This window comes from Poromitra crassiceps (genome assembly GCF_964638095.1).
Source record: "Poromitra crassiceps genome assembly, chromosome: 4".
In the NCBI taxonomy this organism is placed as follows: Eukaryota; Metazoa; Chordata; class Actinopteri; order Beryciformes; family Melamphaidae; genus Poromitra; species Poromitra crassiceps.
Genome location: NC_139626.1, coordinates 26,271,376 through 26,281,375, shown reverse-complemented (window position 1 = coordinate 26,281,375; position 10,000 = coordinate 26,271,376). Strand labels below are relative to the sequence as shown.

Genomic DNA, 10,000 nt, shown 5'->3' with positions numbered 1-10,000 from the left:
CTTCAGAGAGACAAGGACATAAGTGTCAGCAGCAGCTTCGTACTCATTTCCATTCATCAACACTATAGTCAGTAGCCATTCTCTGCGCTCAGTGTGATTTGTCCCTTCCTGTTAATCGACCCTCTGGCCACTCCTACATCCCAGTCAGTCTTCCCTTTAAACTGAACCTCATAGTAAAACCTTCCTGAAGAGAAAGCTCTGCTTTCCTAAGGCACAGACACAATATGAAAATCTCTCTGGGTTGTCTGGGAGATTCTTCCATCCATCACCATCTTTAACTTGTTTCCCACCATCAGACAAGATAAGATGGGGATTTGCTGTATCATGATCCACTGTCACATCCACTGTATACTGCTGGGCCCTCTTCGGCTCAACATCAGCACGCAGCTTCTCCATCTCTTTCGTGAGAGTCTCCTCCAGCTGAGCCACAACTCTCCTCACAGTCCCACCTGATGAGCAATGGACACTGACCTCTGTCCAGTCCTTGGTGTGTGGAAGAGTCTTCAGGAATGGGACTATTTGGAGCAGGTGGAGGTGGTCTTCAGTGTGTGAGAGCTGCTCCAGCTCAGCGGTTAGCTTCATCAGCTCAAAGATTTCCTGTTCCAGCTCTTTGATGAAGCCTTCAGCCTGTTTCTCTGTTGTTTTCTGCTGCTCTTGGATTATCTCAATGAGCTCAGCCTGGCCTCTCTCCACAGACTGTATCAGAGCAGTGAAGACCTGCACACTGTCTGCTATCTCTCTGTCTGCATCTTCCTTCCTGAGCTCTACTGACTGTTGGATCTCCTGAATCTTCAGTTGTCTCTTCTGGATCATCTGTCGAATTTACACTATTATGCATGGAGAGAATTCCAGCATATTGCATGCCTCGCGCAAACAGCCATTGCGAGACGGGAATCTGATTGGTTTTGATTGACGTAATGCCCAGCATTGCCTGGCCACGCCTGTGAATAATTCTGGTAGTTAAGACTGCCCAAATCCCGTTTGCGCAGGCATTTTGGGGCGCAGATGATTTTGGCATGGCTCTAATTTGCGTCTGCGACACGTGCCGTGAACATTTCCGCATCCCGGCCGAGAATTGCATCCCCAACATATTTCGGGGCTGTTTTAACTTAGAAATCAGGGAGGTCACGTCTACCAGACAATTATATCACTTTTAAACAGTTACATTTCTGTATAAATCATTACAATATGCTCGCGTGAGGTGGGGATGCTGCCGGCGCTCGGGTTCAAAACTCGGCATAACACCTGGCGCAAGGCGGACTGCTATCTTCCCTGCCTTAAGGCACGCGCAAACAGGTGCGCAAGCGCTATTAGGGGATAGCGCCTGTCACAAGATAGGGCCCTAGGTCTTCTGTCAAAACCCCATTACACATGGGACAATGGCATGGGGCATCGATATCCAGTGCTGTGTGATGCAGTTTTTGCATAAGTTGTGTCCACATGGTATGGTCACTGGATCAGTGAACACATTCAGACAGATGGGACATTGAAAGTAAACTGCTCTTCAGATATGAACCAGCTGGCAGCAGACATATTTAGACACTGAGACCAAAATGTCTGAGATGTGTTTGGATTCAACGAGTGGCAACAATCAACTCAGGGTGTCGGGTCAGGACACTATTATCAATGTTCAGGTAAGGGGGCGTCCAGTTCAGTTAACTGCTCACTGTACAAGTTTACTCAAATCTCTGGGAATTGGGTCTTAGAGTATGGGACGACAGTTAAGGCTTCTGGTTCTCTGATTTGTACCGAGGAAGGAACTCTGGTTCCTACTAATCCCGCCATCTACTGCGCCTATTTATACCAGCAGGGGAGGATTTATGACATCACTGATGATGTCACAATGGGTAAGTAGAGAAAGAGTTATGACATCACTAATGTCACTATTTGATTTATGACATCACTGATGATGTCACAATGCGTGAATTACTAATAGGGTTGCACCGCTCCGTGTTGCACCACCCTATTACAGTAGTAAGATTGTAATTGCTCGAGTGACATCACTGGTGACATCATCACTGATGACATCACTTTTGCTCGAGTGACATCCCTGATGACATCCTAGAGAGAGAGAGAGAGAGAGAGACGAGAGTTGAGAGGTGGTGAGCTGGAGTGAGAGTATAGGGACAGAATGTAGGGAAACAGTGGATGGATAAATCCAGAAGGAGGCGGTAATGCAACATAAAGGATGCCAACTGCCATAAAACACCACAGAAGAAGACCATAGGAGAGACCATAGAACATTTAACTCAGACCAAAACTAAGAAAAATAGCAGATTTTTTTTTACGTTAAAAAAAAGATTGAATCCGCAATAGCTGCAGCCAGTCAGAGTTGTCATGTTGTTACAATGGCTCTGTGCATAAGTGATTATGTGACACACATGCGTGTCACTTAACATCCCATGCTCATGCCATGTCAGAACGATGCAGCCGCTTCAAATGAGGACCAACATTTCTTTCCGTGGGCCAACGATCAACCAACAGAGTGACTTAGAGCTCCTGCACAGCTATGCTGGCCGCAGCCAGCGCCCTATACGCTCACTACACAGTACACAGTACCACACTACCACGCTGTATACGCTCACTACACAGTACACAGTACACAGTACCACACTACCATGCTGTATACGCTCACTACACAGTACACAGTACCACACTACCACGCTGTATACGCTCACTACACAGTACACAGTACCACACTACCACGCTGTATACGCTCACTACACAGTACACAGTACCACACTACCACGCTGTATACGCTCACTACACAGTACACAGTACCACACTACCACCCTGTATACGCTCACTACACAGTACACAGTACACAGTACCACACTACCATGCTGTATACGCTCCCTACACAGTACACAGTACCACACTACCATGCTGTATACGCTCACTACACAGTACACAGTACCACACTACCACGCTGTATACGCTCACTACACAGTACACAGTACACAGTACCACACTACCATGCTGTATACGCTCCCTACACAGTACACAGTACCACACTACCACGCTGTATACGCTCACTACACAGTACACACACAGTACCACACTACCACGCTGTATACGCTCACTACACAGTACACAGTACCACGCTGTATACGCTCACTACACAGTACACAGTACACAGTACCACACTACCACGCTGTATACGCTCACTACACAGTACACAGTACCACACTACCACGCTGTATACGCTCACTACACAGTCATTGCGACAACTAATCGGTCCATTGCAACACCAGGGCACAGAAATCCTGCCATTTTGGCCTGGAGGAGACACCTCTGATTGGCTGTTGTCCCATTGGCCAAAAGCGGCGCTGTCAAAAGCCAATGTGTCAATTCCTACCTTCAACACTCTTTCGGCCGCCCTCACCTCCCTCTGCCTTCCCCAAAGTGTTTACTGCCACGGTTTATGTGTAATGACATTCAAACATTTGATCAGAAGATGATCAAATGGCTTCCAAGGGAAACTAATCAGCTGAACTTTACCTTGAAGGAGTACAATCATGTTCCAAGCAACGAGACCAAACTTTTCTGGATGTCAGTTTTTGAGCCACGACAGAGGCCAAAATGTGGCCTATAACAGACTATAACGAAAACAGCTGGCTGACATTATTGAAGGTTTTAAACGACCACTGCTGTATGTTTGATTGAATGAACACAAACCACACTTGCACCGTTGCCTTTCGCAGTTGGGTAGGTTTACAGGAGGTTACGTTTTGCCCGAGGAACCCACTCGACCTGATCATGACGTTATGGCCTGTCGTAGTGGAGCCTCATTTACTCAATCTCATTTACATTGACAGAATTGTTCACTTGTTTTAATAAAATAATAATAATAATAATACGATTTTAAGACTAGATGAAATTACTTGCTAAGATGAAAAAAAATCACAGTAAGCCTATATGATGTGTATATGCGTGCACTGAGACAGTCCTGCAGGCCAGGCCAGGGTGTCGGGTGAGGGGCAGTCCTGCAGGCCAGGCCAGGGTGTCGGGTGAGGGACAGTCCTGCAGGCCAGGCCAGGGTGTCGGGTGAGGGACAGCCCTGCAGGCCAGGCCAGAGTGTCGGGTGAGGGACAGTCCTGCAGGCCAGGCCAGAGTGTCGGGTGAGGGACAGTCCTGCAGGCCAGGCCAGGGTGTCGGGTGAGGGACAGTCCTGCAGGCCAGGCCAGGGTGTCAGGTGAGGGACAGTCCTGCAGGCCAGGCCAGAGTGTCGGGTGAGGGACAGTCCTGCAGGCCAGGCCAGAGTGTCGGGTGAGGGACAGTCCTGCAGGCCAGGCCAGAGTGTCGGGTGAGGGACAGTCCTGCAGGCCAGGCCAGAGTGTCGGGTGAGGGACAGTCCTGCAGGCCAGGCCAGAGTGTCGGGTGAGGGACAGTCCTGCAGGCCAGGCCAGGGTGTCGGGTGAGGGACAGTCCTGCAGGTCAGGCCAGAGTGTCGGGTGAGGGACAGTCCTGCAGGCCAGGCCAGGGTGTCGGGTGAGGGACAGTCCTGCAGGCCAGGCCAGGGTGTCGGGTGAGGGTCAGCGGGCTATGGCAGCTGCAGTAACGGACGGTTATAGGTAGCCTAATACCGTCTGACCACTAAGCCAATTATGTGATCAGTCTTAGAGTTGGCTGTGATCAACCCAGGTCCAAATGCTACATGACACGACGCACTTGCTCCTACAGTAGTCATCACTATAGAGCTGAACAGTCAGTCTCGTGAGTTTCCCATTTATTTTCTCCATAGACATTTCGAAAAATGCATATATAACGAATTTTAAGGCTTGAACCAAGCCAACCTACTGAATCGTGGGGGATGATATCGAAAAGTCGATTCCCCCGTCCCCCGTTGAAACTCACTTCCGGGGCAAGAGACGTGACTTCAGCTCTATAGATCCGCTGATTAATTTCAAATGGCACATCACATTTTGTAAATTTTGTTATTGGCTGTTTTCCTGGATAAGAGAAGGCAGCAGTGAGTGACATGGCAGCCTCTCTAAATGAATCAATGATGTTAGATGAGGGTGATATGAGGTATGAGACATGATGACCAGCTCCATCTGCCCCCTCGTCCCATGTGGGTGCACTGCATCCATCCCACTTCCCCCCAAGAATGAATACTGGAATTAAACCCGCCTCCGGCCATGACCCACTCAAAGATATGTAAGGATGGAGAGATAGGGAGAGAGAGAGAGAGAGAGAGAGAGAGGGGGGTGAGTCAAAGAGAGAGAGAGAGGGTCAGAGAGAGGGGGGGGGTGAGTCAAAGAGAGAGAGAGAGAGAGAGAGAGAGAGGGGGGGGGGGGAGAGAGAGAGAGAGAGGATAGGATATTAAAGCCATATCTCCGCTCCACGCTGCGTGGGGTGCTGGTGGGTGGGGGGCACATATACCCTGGACGTCTCAGGCTTTTATTTGCTCTGCTGTAGTAGCTGCTCTATGCGCGCCGCGGACGGACAAAATGAAGCGCAGGAGGGGAGCGCAGCAGCGCGCTGAAGGAGATCTTTCAAGAGTTGCCTGCCGCCGGGGTGAGTTGTGTGAATGGCGTTAGATGTGAGCGGGGAACTTATGGTAGAATGGCCCCATACTATCCCACATGGATGTCTGAGGGATGGCAGCTTTTCACCATAACCACCATTACCACCACCACCACCCGAGCGCCGAGCTGCGGAGGCTGCTCCACCGACTTACCGTGGCGTCCTCCCTGGGCATCCTCTGCTTCTCCCTGGTCTACCTGCTCACCGGCTGCTGCGAGTCCGAGCTGCTGAGAGAAAACTCCGAGATCAAAGCGGTGGCGCCCGCGTTGGGATGGCAGTACGAGAGGAACGGTACCGCGCTGTCCCCGGGGGGAAGCGGCACGGCTCCCGGGCTGGAGACGAACAGCTCGGTGAGAGACTCGTGGACAGCCTCGCGCAGGTTACCCCAGGCTCTGATCATAGGGGTTAAGAAGGGAGGTACGCGCGCTCTGCTGGAATTCCTGCGGCTGCACCCGGACATCCGCGCGCTGGGCTCCGAGCCGCACTTCTTCGACCGGCATTACGCACGGGGTCTGGACTGGTACAGGTACGCACCGCACACCACAGCGAATATCCACCTTAACCCTTGTACCCTCCTTATATTTTTTGCCTGTTGCACTCCCTCATCCAGCAGCTGGATGTTGATAGTCAATAATATTCATAATAATTATTATAATTATTATTATGATTTTTTTATTGATTCTTATCCATTGGTAACTTCATCCCTCATACCTCATATCAACATGTCATGCTTACTCAGAATTTTAACCCCTCAAATGCCAGTTTACTGTACTTACTGTACAATCAAATTTACAGTAGAAAAGACAAAATATGATTTTTTTGCATACCCATCAATGCCACCTGGATATCCCCCTGTGGGATTATTTTAGCCTGGGATTTCTCACATTTTTCGCGGAGGAATTATTTTCTTACCTTTTCATCTTTTGAGAATTGCAATCCTTATCATCCATCCATATTTTTTGCCTATCTGGCTGCTTGCCAGATATTGATCGATACACGACGAAACTGGCCGGCTCTATGACACGGAAGTCCACAGAAAGTATCTGGAAGGCGACCCGGATGTTGTTCATGAGCGATCTTTGCCATCCGGGTGACTGGCCTGTGGTGACCTGGTCGCAGAGCAGCAAGGTTGGAGCGAAGAAAGGCAGACCTCCAGGAAAACATCCCCACCGAGCCGTCCAGCAACATTAGCCGAAAAAGAGCCTCGTTTCACGGCTTTGGATTTACTGTGCATCGGTGCTTTGAGCGCACCTCAAACGGGGAGCGATAGAAAGCTGCTACAACCACAAAACACGACGACGTTAGAGATCTATGGTCAAATTTCGACGGCGATTCCAGAAATGCTATCGGCGAGTCGCTATGACGAACGAGCGCGGAGATACGCACGTATTGTCAATGAAGGTGAGTTTCATAAAAAATCATGAAACTGCTAATTTTCGACTGCCAGCTAATTTTCACAAAAAACATAAGATAGCTTCATTGATCCATCAATCTTGGTCTAAAGGCTTCAAATCAGTAGTTTGCACTGGAAAATCCGGGTTCCCAGGTCATGTGACATGTGACATGTGACAATCACTGTACTGTGTATTTAATGTTAAACTGCATGCAATTGGTTGCTGTGCCAACACTGATCAAATAGGGGGATGGGGCCAAACACAATAGAAGCTACAAATTTGATGTATTGACTCTAGCTGAGAGGTGTAAGATCAGAAAAATAATTATTTTTGGGGAAAGTACGTGGGAGTCCAAATTTTTTTTTTGTTTTTTTGCTAAATTAACATTGAAATCAATGGGAAAAATATGCAATGGATTTTGAATGGTTGTAACTCCACCAAATGTTCAACAAACTCCAAGGTTAGATATTAAGGTCAAATTTAAAGGTGTTTGGTCCAGGATGCCCGCTGAAAAAAATAAAATAGATTAATTTTGTAAAAATTTCCTGGAGGTCTCAAAAAAGTGGTTTTAATGGTTTTAATAGGATCCAGCTGCTGGATGAGGGGGGTTAACGTGATTATAGCGCTTACTTTTTGCCAGGAACACTTTTTTAGCATGGCGGAAGGTTGAATTACCATGATAAATCAAAAAAACATGATTTGGAAAGTTTCAGCCCTGAACTCCCAAAACTTTTTTTTCCACAATTTTTTTTTTTCACAAAATACACCTTACGATCCATCTGCTGGATGAGGGGGGTACAACTGTGATTCTCAACCTTTTTCATATCAAGGGATCAAGAATATGAGTTTGTCCAGAGTTCCAGGACTATTGTAACAACAGTGTGAAACTATGATCAAAATAGTCTTCTTGTAAGGAGGTTGAAGTTTAATTAATCAGTTTGCTGATGGAGAGGAAACCCTCTGGGACTCCTGGTGGTCCCCAGACCCTGTGAGAACCACTGACTCATTCATCTGCTAGTGCTACATCTTCTGGTTCCAGGGCAAATCAAGTTGCTTAATACTACAATAGACCCTTCTCGTTCTCACGGGGGCCATTTTGTGTCCAAAAGGCAGGGTAAACACAGGTGCAAGCAAAACACTAATGAGGGTTTCAAACTTCCATGATTGGAATTTGGAAACCCTCATTAGTGTTTTGCTTGCACCTGTGTTTATTCTGCCTTTTCGACACAAAATGGCCCCCGTGAAAAGGATCTATTGTTGCTTGATTCAAACATATTTATTGGTGGAGAGATCTGCCTTATTTTGGCTGTTAAGATATTCATGACGCATAGTGAAACTATTAGACGCAAATGGGATTATCTTATATAAACCAGCTGGTCACGTGAGCTTCATTCAATCAGAACGAAATAAAATGTGAGTTCATGTGACTGGCTGGTGCAGGCTAATTATCTGATCCCCTGATTGAGGTGTTAATTGTTACCTTGTTGTTATCTTGTTAATTGTTATTTATATCTGTTGCCCGTTGTCATCTTGTTTTCTGTTGTACTCATACTGTCAGCGTCTTTGGGTCATCGAAAAGCGCTATATAAAATAAATGAATTATTATTATTATTCCATAGTAAGAGATTCTTCCACTTGTTTTTTAAGACTCAATGCTGACAAAAAAGTTGAAGACCAACTTTTTTCCAGTAGGCCTACAGTCCCATGCAGCTGCAGTGATGAAATCTTTATACCATGTTAAAATGATGGATTTTAGCTTAAGTCTGCATGTGTGTAGGAGGTTTATTTTCAAAATAATATATGGAGGCTACACTCACTCACTGAGCACTTTATTAGGAACACCTGTATTCACCTTATGTTCAGACGTGGGGCTGGGCCAAATTCTTCCGGGTCGTGTTAACACTTCCGGCGGTCACGGCGCGAAATATGAAAGAACATCATGAAGAAGAGAGTTGTTTTTGTAGCGGACAGTGCAGGGGGTAAAACAAAGAACGTAGCCTACTACTTTGAGCTCGGTACACAGCAAGCAAGCGAGTATCCACTGTTAGCCAGGTCAGATAATGTTATCGTCAACAATGACGAGCACTTTCTTGTAAAACATACCTGGACTCCAACAAAGAAAGCTTCAGATAGTTTTCTCTCCTCCGAGCGCAGCTCGAGGCATTTACGTCTATAAGACCCACAGACGTTAACGTAATTCCCTGGAATGCGAGAATTAACGAGCCAGTTACATGGCATTGCATTCTTAGACATTGCCGTTTGCTTTTATTTGGTATGTTACATACAATTGGCTAAAATATTAGTTAATTCATAGTTAGATGATATTGGAGCAGCCAGCCATTTTCTTTTTCTTTAGCCGGAAGTCGTCACACGACCACACAACCGGGTCAAATGGGCGTGGCTACATAAGGTGAATACACCTGTACAATCAGACTGAGACAATCATGTGGCAGCAGTGCTGCATCATCTATTATAAAAGGGAGCAAGTGGGCAATGTTCTCTGTTTCAATTTTTGTCCCAGAAGTGATGTCATCAGTGATGTCATAGGCATTGTGACATCATCAGTGATGTCATAAGAGGCATTGTGACATCACGGGTGATGTCATAAATCATCTTATGACATCATGGTCGAGCTGCGTATGCGAGCTGCAGGGCCAGCTTGGCGAGCTGCGGGGCGGGCGAGGCCGCGCAGTGGGGCGCGAGATGCCTATTCACCTTATTCTTTGCCCATACAAGGACGCTTCTGCATGACGTCATTTCGTAATCGTCTTTCCGGTTTTAAACACGGAAGTAGAGTACGCCTACCGCAGTCATTTAGACTTGCCAAAAAGCTGTTTTCAAGCTAAAAAAAAACCCAAACTGTTTTAAAGTTTTAATATTTGTCGGGTGAGAACGTAACCTATATGTGACCAGTTTATCAGAATAACGCCTATTGGAAATCTTTAATGAGCAGCGAGGACCGGGAGCGCTGGCTGTGCTGACACCGGTCGGGGCTACTGGCAGTGAGAAAACACTGTCGACGTGCTTTTGTAACTAACGTTAAATGCCGACCGGGTACAGCCATCGGCTCCTCGCAG

At 47.0% G+C, this 10,000-nt stretch overlaps 1 protein-coding gene and 1 pseudogene across 2 annotated transcripts in view; one reads left to right on the top strand and one right to left on the bottom strand.

Moving 5' to 3' along the window:
* Positions 1-813, bottom strand: part of LOC310775709 (pyrin-like) — a 4,018-nt pseudogene extending 3,205 nt beyond the window's left edge. Inside the window, exon 1 of the transcript in view lies at positions 1-813. This exon is cut by the window's left edge and continues 127 nt beyond it. The product of the transcript in view is annotated as a pyrin-like (transcript).
* Positions 814-5,603: 4,790 nt separating this feature from the next.
* hs3st3l (heparan sulfate (glucosamine) 3-O-sulfotransferase 3-like) overlaps positions 5,604-10,000 on the top strand; it is a gene marked incomplete at both ends in the record, with an annotated part of 39,346 nt that continues 34,949 nt past the window's right edge. The window contains one exon of the mRNA XM_083634447.1: positions 5,604-6,055. Coding sequence (XP_083490573.1) covers positions 5,604-6,055 — 452 coding nt within the window. The remainder of the gene's footprint in view (positions 6,056-10,000) is intronic.